The sequence below is a fragment of the Etheostoma spectabile genome, chromosome 14 (assembly GCF_008692095.1).
Source record: "Etheostoma spectabile isolate EspeVRDwgs_2016 chromosome 14, UIUC_Espe_1.0, whole genome shotgun sequence".
NCBI lineage: Eukaryota > Metazoa > Chordata > Actinopteri > Perciformes > Percidae > Etheostoma > Etheostoma spectabile.
In genome coordinates this window covers 7682958-7695463 of record NC_045746.1, presented here as the reverse complement: position 1 = coordinate 7695463, position 12506 = coordinate 7682958, and the positions used below count along the sequence as shown (strand labels likewise).

Below are 12506 nucleotides of genomic sequence, written 5' to 3'. Positions count from 1 at the left end.
TGTGTGTGTGTGTGTGTGTGTGTGTGTGTGTGTGTGTGTGTGTGTTACACTTAATGCAGACAGGCACGGAGAAGGGGTTAGCGATCTTGCAATGTAATTGCAGCAAACGCTGGCTGTGTGAATTGTCCGCTTTAGCGACATTGCTGTGTCTCGCTGTGACTTTAACACATGCAGAGGTGTGTGTTTGTGTGTCTGTGTTCCAGATCCAGTGATGGTCTGCTGCAAAAATCAGAGTATCTGGCTTCAGCTACGATCACCACCCCTCCTAACGAGTCTTTGACACTCTGGATGATCTGACCCAGTGCTCGCCCTCTGACCTTCAATGTAATTAGGGTCAGACGTCCTCATTCCTGCTGTAATGGACAATCCCAGCCTGCTGTCCCTCATTGTTTCCTTGCTGGGTTTTCTAAGCCCATGTCTGACAAGACTGACTCCCAGACTCTCCTTCCCAATGGGTGAGTAAAGACTTTGTTTTCCTTTATCCTGCTGGAAAAGTTAAAAGAACGTAAAGGTAGCAATGTAGCTGTAGCTGGTCTATGCATTTATTTGACATTATACGTAATATGAGGGCTATAGACAAATGTTTTTTTACTAGGAGCGGTGAGCACTGTAGCCCCTTAGTGAATTTATTTTTAGGGGCGCAGGCAGAAAATGTATGGTCGCACACCTGAAATTGATCTGCAACGCAATTCTTTTACATTTTCCCGACTTTAACGGTATTACTAATAAATGCTTTGGTAATAAATACATCAACTACAATCTGCTGTACAAATTGGCAGCTTGCCGCCTGCATTCATCTAGATGCTTTTAGTCGCCTGCTGAAATGGAATGAAAATGCCTAATCCCAGTGGTAACTGCTGTCAATCCACAGGTAGTCCCGGGAGACATCTCACCCGCTTTAGCTGCCATGATGTTAGCAACACCACCACGTTGCTGCTGAGTGAGGATGGAGACATGCTGTATGTAGGAGCCCGGGATGCTGTGTTAGCATTGGATGTTAGCCACAAAGATGTCATCATACTGAGGAGTAAGGTGGGGGAGCGACCACTGATAAAGCCCAACCAAAATTGAAAGAGTCATCATTGCTTAAGCTACTTTAGTTACTATTACTTTTTCAACATTTTAAACATATGGAACTCAAACTAGAAAATGCAAAATTATGCAAGCAGTGACAGCCATTAGAAAATTAGTAAAAGTGTAAGATTGGAAAGTAGTTTGGCTGCCAGTTTCGGTTGTTATTTAATGGGGGAAAGCAGTTAATTGTAACTTAATGAGGCTGTTAAATGGGTCTCCTGTTTCTCAGGACACAGTTTTATTCCAAAGCACAAATTGTGTATGAAGTTTGAAAATCTCTTCTCTTCTTTCAGCTGGACTGGAGCCCTTCAGAGAAAGACATTGAACAATGTTCAATGAAAGGCAAGAAAATGGCAAGTAGTTACTGACGTAAACGGCTAGACTCCAAAGTGAAATGAAATTCTCCTCTTGCCTCAGAGTACCAACCAAACAAGACCAGGCTGTCCGTAACAGACAGCTTCTATTTACAGTTCCCTAACCCTTGTGTTGTCCTCGGGTCAAATTGACCCGTTTCAAAGTGTTTTATATCAGAAATATGGATTTCTTTCAACCAAATTGCCCAAAAATAACATGGATGATTCCATACAAAATTCTTCAGGTGAAATTAATGATTACTTTCATTGAATTTCCGGTGTTTTATTTAATCTTATAGCATTTGAATTATTTTTTTAAGGGTTTCAAAACAGTATCCGTACTAAATGTTGACATCTACCCATCTGTGATCCACTCAACATCCTCTGATCTTAACTACAGTATTAGTCAAAATAATTCATAATTTCTACCTTTTTAACTAAAAACGTATGCATAATTTGATATCAATGGGGTTTGTTGATCAGGAATTCGAAGAATACATTTATTATTGAACCAGCTCAGCTTTAAAAAAAAAAAAAAAAAAAGCAGCAAAAGCTGGAAAAGGGGAGAAATAAATAAGAAAAAGCGCAAGCACAAAAAGATATTCATTTTAAATTTTGACCTGGAAGGACAAGTTCAGGGTTAACAGGAAGACAACACAAGGGTTAAATGAGCAGGAAAAACACAAATAAAGTTCTCTTGGCCTTTGGAATTAAAATGGCACCACATCATCACATTCCCTTCACCATACATAGAGACTGGCATGGTGTTATTTCAATTAGCTTAATAGCTGGTTTGATTTGCATTGAGAATTGATCTTATGGAAAGTATCCCATGCCTATCTCTATGTATGGTGAAGGGTATGTGAAGTTTGGGGGGGGGGGGGGGTATTTTAATTCCAAAGGCCAAGGGAACTTTATCAGGATGCATAGTATCCTGGATCCATGAAATAACTGGCCTTTAAAAATCAAAATCTGCCTACCTCTATGGGAATTTAACATAGGGGTGTGTGTACTTATGCCCCCTGCATAAGTATTTTAAAGAAGAACATTTAGTTATTTGCAATACATTATTCAGTTACAAGTGTGAAATGTTGTAATTATGACATTAAGTAATTATGACATTAAGATCAATTTCCAAAAACTTTAGCAAGGGTGTGTAAACTTTCTGAAGCCACTGTAACTTGATGTCCTCTCTGTGTTTTTTCTAGGCCGACTGTCCGAATTTCATTCGTGTTCTGCAGTTCTTAAACACCACCCACATTTATGCCTGTGGAACATTTGCCTTCAGTCCACGCTGCACCTACATTGTAAGTGTGTTTACAGTGACATGTGTGACAGCACGATAGTGTGCCCTGTTTAAGAATTTGAACAATTTATGCAGAAAAATACCCAGATATTCTTTAAAAGCAGTAGGTCGCATTTGATGTGATGTCATTTTATTTATTTCCGTGCAACTTTATTTAGTTTGATACCAATAGGACTTTTTTTTCTGTTCAGCACTCAGAGACGTTAACAATGAGCGTCAAGCCTGAGGAAGGAAGAGGTCGCTGCCCTTATGACCCCTACCAACGCAACACTGCTATCATCGTAGGTAGGTAAGGCAATGATGCCACACCTGCTACAATAAAGTGATAGCTGAGGCAAGTTGAAACCAAAAATGTGGCTGCTGCTTAGTGTATGTGGACGGATTTACTGCTGAATCCAAATGGTGGGATGGATGGAGGTTGGCATGTGGCAAAAACTTGACCAACTGCCACTTTACTTGTTTGAAAGCCATGATGTTTCTCTCTTTCTCGTGGCCAGGCCGAATTCTCTGGGCGGGCAAAGCAGAGAAAGGGGCCATAATCTTGCCCCTTATGACCTCATAAGGGGCAAGATTCCAAATTGGCCATCTAAGTTTTCATTTTCTCAAAGGCAGAGCAGGATACCCAGGGCTCGGTTTACACCTATTCACCATTTCTAGTCACTGGGGGACCATAGGCAGGCTGGGGGAACTCATATTAATGTCAAAAAACCTCATAAAGTGAAACTTTCATGTCATGGGACCTTTAATTGTTCATTTAAAGGGGCATGGCTTATTATTTTTGTCATATTCACTGTCGCTGCAGTATTGTGCTAAGTGTTGTTCTGTGTCTCAGACGAAGAGCTTTATACCGGGACCGTCGCAGACTACAGGGGGAACCGGCCAGTCATCTCCCGGCACCTCAGTGAGAACAGGCGTGTTGACCTGAAGTTGGATGATACATTAGGATGGCTGGAGGGTGAGTGTGTTGTCTTTCAAAAAAAAAAAATATGATAATATAAATAAAGCAGGTTGAGATGCTATACAAATACTGTGAAAGTATTAAAACTCTTAATTCACAGTGAAATACGCACAGCCCGTATTTAGGACACAGTGTTTCCTTTAGGATTTTTTTTAACAGTGGTGGCAGGTCCGTCCGAAGAACACCCCCGCCCTGTGGTGGGCCGACCCCGGCAAAATCAACATAGAGGAAACACTGGGACGAGGCGGTTGTGATATAAAAACTATACTATATATAGGTAGAAAGTGCCGCAACAGTGCTTTTACAGTGCTTCTACTGCTGCCATGACAGGGAAGACGCTGAGATGCGACAGCCCCGGAAACGCTGACCAATCCGAGCAGGCTGGGCTTTTTTGTGAGGGGGGGGCTTAAAGACGCAGGTGCTTAAAGATAGCGTTTCAGACAGAGGATGAATATAAGTATATTCTCACTGATGGTATTAGATTTTTTTTTTTTTTTTTTACATTAGAAACCAAATATACAAGTATGAACCTGAAAGGACCATAACCCAAACCTTTAAGTATTTTTGGAGTGCACCTAACGTTTTGTGTGAACTGAATCCTTAATATTTTCTCTAGTTGCTGAGCACAAACAATGTTGTCTAGCAATGTTGACATTACTCAAAAGGCACAGTTTAGCACAGTTTTCACTCTGCACTTACTTAGTTTTTGATTGGAGTTAACATGGGCGGGATTTGAACCGCCAAACCTTAGAATAAAAAGAGAATAAAACAACACATGCTTATTGTTGTGTGGGCCGAGGTTAGAAAGACAAGAATTAAACTCAGTTGGTCAAGTTAACACCTCCAAAAATCGGAGTTAAAATGGTATATGCATTAACCACAGTTGTTTAAGAAGTAGTATGATTTTAATGTAATTCATTTTGCTGTCCTTTTTGACTGAGCTTACATATGATACAGCCCCAAATGGAGTACAATTCCTATTTACTGTATGCGTTATGACAGCTTTAAAATGTCCCTGACATCATTAAAAAAACATTTCACACCAACATTGGTTTTTATGCATGGGTCCCATGGGTCAAAGGGTCCCAGAAACAAACATGTTGATAAACTGGGACATATCTTTTTGTTTGAATGATGCTGTTTTATTTTCCACAAATGTACATCTTCTGCATACTTTGCCATCTGTTTGCAATAGATCCAACCTTCATCAGCTCCGCTTTCAGCCCCGATGATGAGAAAATCTACTTTTTCTTCAGTGAAGTCGGCAGAGAGTATGACTTCATCGACAAATGTATCGTTTCTCGTGTCGCTCAGATCTGCATGGTAAGGGCAAAACAATGGCTCTAATGCAAGAACCACTTTTTTACATTTGTTCTTATGTAGCACAGTTGTTGACCAATTGACCAATGTATTGACCAATTTTCCTTTAATCTCTCACATACATAGATTCTACTCTCAAAGGCATGTTTTCATTCTCATATTAACGTAGTTTCACTTTCTTTAGAATTATGACCTGATTATTCTTAGTTTATAATAAACAATTATTTTGTATTTACATTTCCTCTTTGGACTTTTAATTATGAACAATGACATCCTGTGTATATATTGATATATATATCACTTCTACTGAAGGTGCATAATGATGATGTATGAACAGAAGGAATGATGATAGCATGCAAAGACTGATTCAGTTCTCATATAGGCACCTCTGCTTTCATTAAGCTGATAAGGCAAGTGCATCCTCTATGACATTTCTTTAAGCCTGTTTTTACTGACTGCTAAATGCATAATCTATAAGTCTGACTTCCAAAAACCCGAAATTGTGTACTGAGTTTAGCAGTTTGTTGTGCTTGATGCCTTCTTCTCCTCTCATGTGTCAGAGTGATGTTGGAGGTCAGCGCACCCTCCAGCGACGCTGGACCACGTTTGCCAAAGCTCAGCTGTTGTGCCAGGCTGACAATGAGCTGCCCTACAATGTGATCCAAGACATCGACACCCTCCCACCAGCAGAGGGCGCTCCTGCAGACGACACAGTCTTTTATGGCATCTTCACCTCCCAGTGGTCAGTTAAATTAAGGGCCATGATCCATACAGTTCCTAATCACCATCCCCTAAAGATGTGGTGGCCTGTTTTCCCTTAGAATCAACTGTCATTTTCTGAGGGTGGTGCAGGGAGGGAAGTTTTTCTGAACCAGCATATTACTTGGCATTAAGTCAGAGTCTTATTTCACCTGTGACTTGCAAAAGTCAGACTCATGCTGAGTGCTGTTTAAAAGCAGAGTGGGTGTTTTTGCAAAACTTTAAATGCTTTTTCATCACATAAAGGATGAAGCCACACTTACATTAACTACATTTTTTACCATACATTTTTAAACATAAAAAAATGAAGAATAAACATTTAAACCATCATGTAAAAACCACTGTTAATATGCTGTTAGTAGGAAGACTTGTGAGGACAACTGATGGTTGCAGGTTGTCTTAATCAAACAACATGGCAGGTTTCCATGAGCACAACAGTAAGAAGTAGCAACTGTTGTCTCAGAGTTGTCTCTGTGTATGAACGTCAAATAAATGGTGATACAATCAACGTGTACAGTGAAAGCTGCATGTCTCACTGCACCACTGCTAACATACTCTACATACACACTATTGAGGATAACATACCCTTTTTGGATGGCGATAACAGGCAATACAAGAGGCAATGAGGGGAATGTGTAAAGCATGTAAGCTGAAGCAGGTGGTGCATCTGCTCGGACCCTGTGCTCTCATTCTTATCCATCTACACATGGATGGCTTTATTGTGTGCATCATGGGTTTTGTCTGTAGCTACCCTCATAGTGTCTTGTGTTTCTTGTTCCATTGACTAGGTCCGTCAACTCTGGACGGTCAGCAGTGTGTTCATTCAGCCTGACTGACATCAAATCAGTTTTCTCTGGTAACTACAAAGTCCTGAACCGGGACACATTACAGTGGAGCACACGGGTTCAAGAGAAGGTGGCAAATCCAGGAGAGGTAAATGGTCCCTTTTGGTCACAATTAATATGAAAATGGAATGTCAAGAAAAACGGTAGAGCTTTATTTATCCTGAGGGGAATTGTAGTGCAGCAGTGTCAGTACAAAGTAGGAAAAGTGCAAATAAAAACCGAATATATAATAAAAAGATTGTCCTTGAGGCGCAAACCAAACACAATGCAAGGAATGGTAAACAGGTGACTGCTTAGTATCATAAGTATGAACTGATTAATAGTTAGGTGCAAATCCAAAACAAGAAGTATAAACGTATAGAGATACATTTTTTTCCTAACAACAATTATGAGATGTCTGTTATAAATATGACCTTTTATGACGTTTCTGTTTCAGATAGGGTTTTAATGGCCTCACAACTGAAATTAGAATTATTTTCACACTTTTGTCTATTTCTATGAGTAATAACACTGTATTCAGTTACTTGTTATGTTATTTATAGCGTCAATTCATAACAGAAGTTTTTTTTTAAATAATTTTTCATATAGATTTAGACCACACTACAATTTACATAGACCTAAATAGCTGAGATCTGGCATGGGGACATCCCTAAATGTGAGAAGGGTCAAGAAAGACAAGCAGTCAAACGATCTGACAGGTTAGGGACAAGGTAAGACAAACTTATTTAGAAGAGAAAAAGAAGGCGAACAGGAAAATGATGACCCAAACTGTCTGTCGCAAACATCCAACTGCCTACACATCCACCGTCTGCTTCACCTTTAAACCGCCTGTACTCACTGTAGTTGGGTACTAGGCTTGTGCGGATTGAATGTAAATAAATTTAAATGTGCTGTATTTATATAGCGCTTTTCCAGTCTTAACGACTTCTCAAAGCGCTTTTACATCATACAGGATACATTCACCATTCACACACATTCACACACTGTGGCCGGGGCTGCCGTACAAGGTGCCACCTGCTCATCAGATAAACATTCATACACACTCACACTCCAATGCGCAGCACCGGGGGCAACTCGGGGTTCAGTGTCTTGCCCAAGGACACTTCGACAATGACTGCAGGGGCAGGGATCGAACCACCAACCTTCCGATTGACAGGCAACCGCTCTACCACTGAGCCACAGCCGCCCGTTGAAGATCAGATCCACTTATGTATCCGTAATTGAAGAGACGTTGGATAATTGCTGATGTCCCTGCAGATTTCATGACAATTAATTTATGGAATGTGGCAAAATATATTCTATGAATTGTAAAAGAATGCCAGTCAATCTGCTGTGGTAAATATTAAGAAACGTCTTTCATATGTGTTGAATTGACATTGAATATGTGTACTTCCTTTAAATGTCTGTCAGGCAGCAACTGTCACAGCTGTTTATGAAGAGGATGACATGTGAACAACATCCACTCCCCCCCCCCATTAGCTTTATGGAGTTGATCTGATCAAGTGATGGACAAAACCATGAAAATAAGATCCAAGTTGTATTGAATTGGAATTATTTAATGAAAATGGTTTGATTTAGTTGTGAAGTGTGAACTGCCTTTTTGTGTGGCAGTGTGGCCTGCACAACGCGTCTGACAACGCCCTGCGCTTTGTCAAAGAAAACTTCCTGGCAGACCACAGTGTGCGACCTGTAGGAAGACGTCTGGGCATGGTGTCTGCTGATTACAACTACAGCCATCTGACTGTCCAGAGAGTGAAGGGTGCCAACAGCAAACACTACACGGTCCTGTTTCTGCTCACAGGTAGGCCATGTGGGAGGCACACAACTATGACACATTGATTGTGCAACACAGGGTTGCACAACCAAATGCTACACAAGGATAAAAAACAGTAGCACATTTTTTTGAATTTGCATTCCGATTAATGTAAACAGCAGCAGCAAAAGCACAATTATTTTAAGCATATGTTTAACAAGGATTGGCTCCACTGTAGAATGCTCCCTTTAGGGAGAATGCAATTTTTGGAGCCCAGGTTGGGTTCATTTTTTTTTTTGTCACATTTAAAACGTACAAGGTACAATTTCAGTAAAATGTAAACCCATCAGCAAATCCTCCTCGCAAACATTTGGTCCAAACTGAAGAATAAGCCGCCTACACAGGTGTTCGTCATTGAGGGTGGCAAGGATGCTACTTCCCATTGCTAGGTCACGGCGGCTGTTATCTCATTGGTTGCGCTTTTGAAAGGTCAGCGGCAAGAGCATTTGAAGGCATATCCTGCACCAGAGATGGCAAAAGTACTCACTTCCCATACTTAATTAGAAACACAGATACTTGTGTTAAAAAATACTCTGGTTTAACTTCTTTACTGAAATTTAATGAAAGTATAAAAGTAAAAGTAGTAGCCTTGTGAATGTACTGGACCACACAAATGTCACCAGAGTGCACGCTGAGAAACTTCAGTGGATGTGGAAAAAGGCTCTTTATATGCCATTACCTATATTGTAAATGGATATCTGCCAATAGACGTAAAACAGACTGGGTGTCCAGCTCAATAAGATTCTGACTGAGCAGCAAGATAGGAATTCAGTTGGGATTCTGTGAGAAGTCACAGATCCAGTTTCTCTTTTTTAATCTTTCCCTTAACATTTAAAAGAATGTATGTGTGTGTGTACTTAAATATGGCTTCTGGAGAGAAAATAATGGGTTTAGTGTGAATTACTAAACTGATATTAGTTAAGAAGTTTCCCATACTTTTAGTGTTCCTTAGCACATTCGCCAGGAGTCATTCTACTAGCTCAAACATCTCTCTCAGAAAAGGCCGAGGATGAAATGTAAGGAGTAGAAAGTACCGATATTCGTGTTAAAATGTGAGGAGTAAAAGTAAAAAGTTGCCACAAAAATAAATAGTAAAATAAAAATACCTGAAAAATCTACTTGAATACAGTAACGAAGATTTGTACTTCGTTACTTCCCATCTCTGCCCTGAACCTTCAGGTCCAAAAGAACTTGCATCCCGTTACTGAAGAAAACCCAGTAGCGTCACGTTTTTGGAATTTTAGCATCAACTTGGTACAGAAATATGGGCTCTCTTGACATCATTACTCAACACTGCCTCACACTGCCTCCATCCTTATCCACAGCCTCGTCACCTCCCGCCGACTGTAACTCTCTCTTTTGGCTTCCTCAAAAATCCCCCATAACTTCAACTTCTTAGAAATCAGCAGCTCGTGTCATCACCAGAACCCCCATTTCATCATATAACCCCGGTTCTTCAGCAGCTCCATTGGCTCCGGTTCAATCCAGAATCAATTTAAAATATACTTTCAAAGCCATCCATAACCTTGCCCCTCCATATCTATCAGAACTCCCACACATCGCCGTCCCCTCCCGCTCCCTCAGATCTTCCTCCTTCCTCCACCTCACTGTCCCCCATGCTCGACTCATCACCGTGGGGACCAGAGCCTTCAGCCGCTCTGCTCCCCAGCTCTGGAACTCACTCCCACCCGACCTCCGCAACATCAACTCTCTCCCTCTGTTCAAAACTAGACTAAAAACCCATCTGTTCCAGCTCGCTTATCTGTAAATACACTGTTCCTGTTTTGTTTTGTTTTTGTTTGTTTGTTTTGTTTGTTTTGTTTTTTGTTTTGTTTGTTTTGTTATTACTACTTACACTTTTATGTTCCCTGTATCTGTCTTTTATTCTCTGTAAAGCGTCCTTGAGTGTTAGAAAGGCGCTGTTAAATAAAATGTATTATTATTATTATTATTATTATTAACACTTACAATTGTCAGTCTGGTTAAATTATTACATGTGTACATGGAATTAATTTGTAAAGTGACAGTCAGCTTTGTGGCAGGAGATTACTAACTTTTCACGATAGTGCCATTTTATCTGATAACAAGTTGCAATCAAAACACCCTAACCCAAAACACTACAACTGTAAACACCATAAGGGCTGTAGTAGTAGTAGTAGTAATAATAATAATAATAATAATAATAATAATAATAATAATAATACATTTAGTTTTTATAGCACTTTTCTAAACACTCAAATACGCTTTACAGTTTAGGTTTACTAACAAACGAAAGGTAGGTAAACATGACAGACAAAAAAAAAGACTCCTAGGTGCATGGATGTGGTAATGGTATTGAGTCTGTCTGTTGTATAAAGAGGAACTGTGTTTTCTAACTTGCTGTGTTTCAGAGTCGGGTTACTTACACAAAGCAGTGCTGCTGCAGAGTGGGGCCCACCTCGTAGAGGAGATCCAGGTGTTTGAGCAGCCTCAGCCTGTCAAGAGCCTGAAGCTTTCCATACCCAAGGTACGCAATAAGAGGGACTTACTGTAGGATCCCTGAAAGATACTACTCTAAAACTAGATGTCTGGTCATCAACGACCTCATGCACCAGCCTGGAACCCAGTGCAGCAATGATACAGATAATAATGAAACATAAATGATGGTATTAATAATAAACAAAATAAATAATAAACTTCATTTTACTTTAAACTGCGAACTCACTAAGAACGGCTGCTCACTTGCAACGGCTATCTCTGCAGTCTCCAAAGTCTGATTCACTAGATATATGTTGCTAATGATATTACAGCGCAAACACACCAAGCTCAAAAACATGGATGATATGCTTACTGGCCTATAGGTAAGGTAGCCAATACAGTTGAGCCAATCAATTAGAAATATGCCTTCCACATGTATGTTTGATATTGAAACATGATGATATATGAACGTAAACAGTACCTTAGTATTAAAGGGCACCATAAAAGCTATGTGTAAAGGCTTTAGGCCCCCCTACGCGTTATTGTAGGTCCACTTTATTATGCTACTTAATTTTAGACTATGTGTTGGTCTGTTGTTCAGGTCAATGGCCTTTGGCCAAGAAAACCAAACGTTGTAGGCCCCTGGTTTAAACAGTTTTGATGTTGTTCTGTCCCACTACAGGGTATGATATATGTTGGCACATCAGAGGGTGTGGTGAGGGTTCCAACTGCCAACTGCTCTCACTACTGGACCTGTCCTCAGTGTGTTCTGGCCCGAGACCCGTTCTGTGGGTGGGATTCTGCCAGCAAGGCCTGTGTAGAGGCCTCCAACACACAGACTATTCTGTGAGTACCACCCAGAAATTGCCATTATGTTAAAAATGTCTCATATTATGGAGGGTTAGGAGGATGTATGACACTGCTGTTAAAATAAAGAACATATTTAAGCTGCAAAATAAATTGAATTAAATGTACACACTAGTGGAACAACATCCCACAACAAGTATTTGATACACTGCTGATTTTGCAGGTTTTCCTACTTACAAAGCATGTGGAGGTCTGTAATTGTTATCATAGGTACACTTCCTCTGTGAGAGACGGAATCTAAAATAAAACTACAGAAAATCACATTGTGGGATTTGTAAATAATTAATTTGCATTTTATTGCATGACATAAGTATTTGATACATCAGAAAAGCAGAACTTAATATTTGGTAAAGAAACCTTTGTTTGCAGTTACAAAGATCATACGTTTCCTGTAGTTCTTGACCAGGTTTGCACACACTGCAGCAGGGATTTTGGCCCACTCCTCCACACAGACCTTCTCCAGATCCTTCAGGTTTCAGGGCTGTCGCTCGGCAATACGGACTTTCATCTCGCTCCAAAGATTTTCTATTGGATTCAGGTCTGGAGCCACTCCTTAGTTGCCCTGGCTGTGTGTTTTGGGTCGTTGTCATGCTGGAAGACCCAACCACGACCCATCTTCAATGCTCTTACTGAGGGAAGGAGGTTGTTGGCCAAGATCTCGCGATACTTGGCCCCAGCCGTCTTTCCCTTGATAGGGTGCCGTCGTGCCCCTTTGCAGAACAGCATCCCCAAAGAATGATGTTTCCACCTCCAT

At 40.5% G+C, this 12506-nt stretch overlaps 1 protein-coding gene across 5 annotated transcripts in view; it reads left to right on the top strand.

Annotated features, from left to right (window-relative positions):
- sema4ab (sema domain, immunoglobulin domain (Ig), transmembrane domain (TM) and short cytoplasmic domain, (semaphorin) 4Ab) overlaps nucleotides 1–12506 on the top strand; it is a 42642-nt gene that overhangs the window by 7052 nt on the left and 23084 nt on the right. For 4 of the 5 annotated variants that reach the window (XR_004335051.1, XM_032536224.1, XM_032536223.1 and 1 more), the window contains 12 exons: nucleotides 204–455; nucleotides 872–1032; nucleotides 1368–1427; nucleotides 2636–2734; nucleotides 2925–3018; nucleotides 3566–3688; nucleotides 4887–5014; nucleotides 5572–5753; nucleotides 6559–6703; nucleotides 8227–8416; nucleotides 10819–10934; nucleotides 11568–11731. Coding sequence is in view for 4 of the 5 variants with exons in the window: in XM_032536224.1 (XP_032392115.1) it covers nucleotides 359–455; nucleotides 872–1032; nucleotides 1368–1427; nucleotides 2636–2734; nucleotides 2925–3018; nucleotides 3566–3688; nucleotides 4887–5014; nucleotides 5572–5753; nucleotides 6559–6703; nucleotides 8227–8416; nucleotides 10819–10934; nucleotides 11568–11731 (1559 nt within the window). In the remaining variant the exon portion in view is untranslated. Of the gene's footprint in view, nucleotides 1–203; nucleotides 456–871; nucleotides 1033–1367; nucleotides 1428–2635; nucleotides 2735–2924; nucleotides 3019–3565; nucleotides 3689–4886; nucleotides 5015–5571; nucleotides 5754–6558; nucleotides 6704–8226; nucleotides 8417–10818; nucleotides 10935–11567; nucleotides 11732–12506 lie in introns of those variants that run through there. The other variant, XM_032536226.1, reaches the window with a different exon arrangement.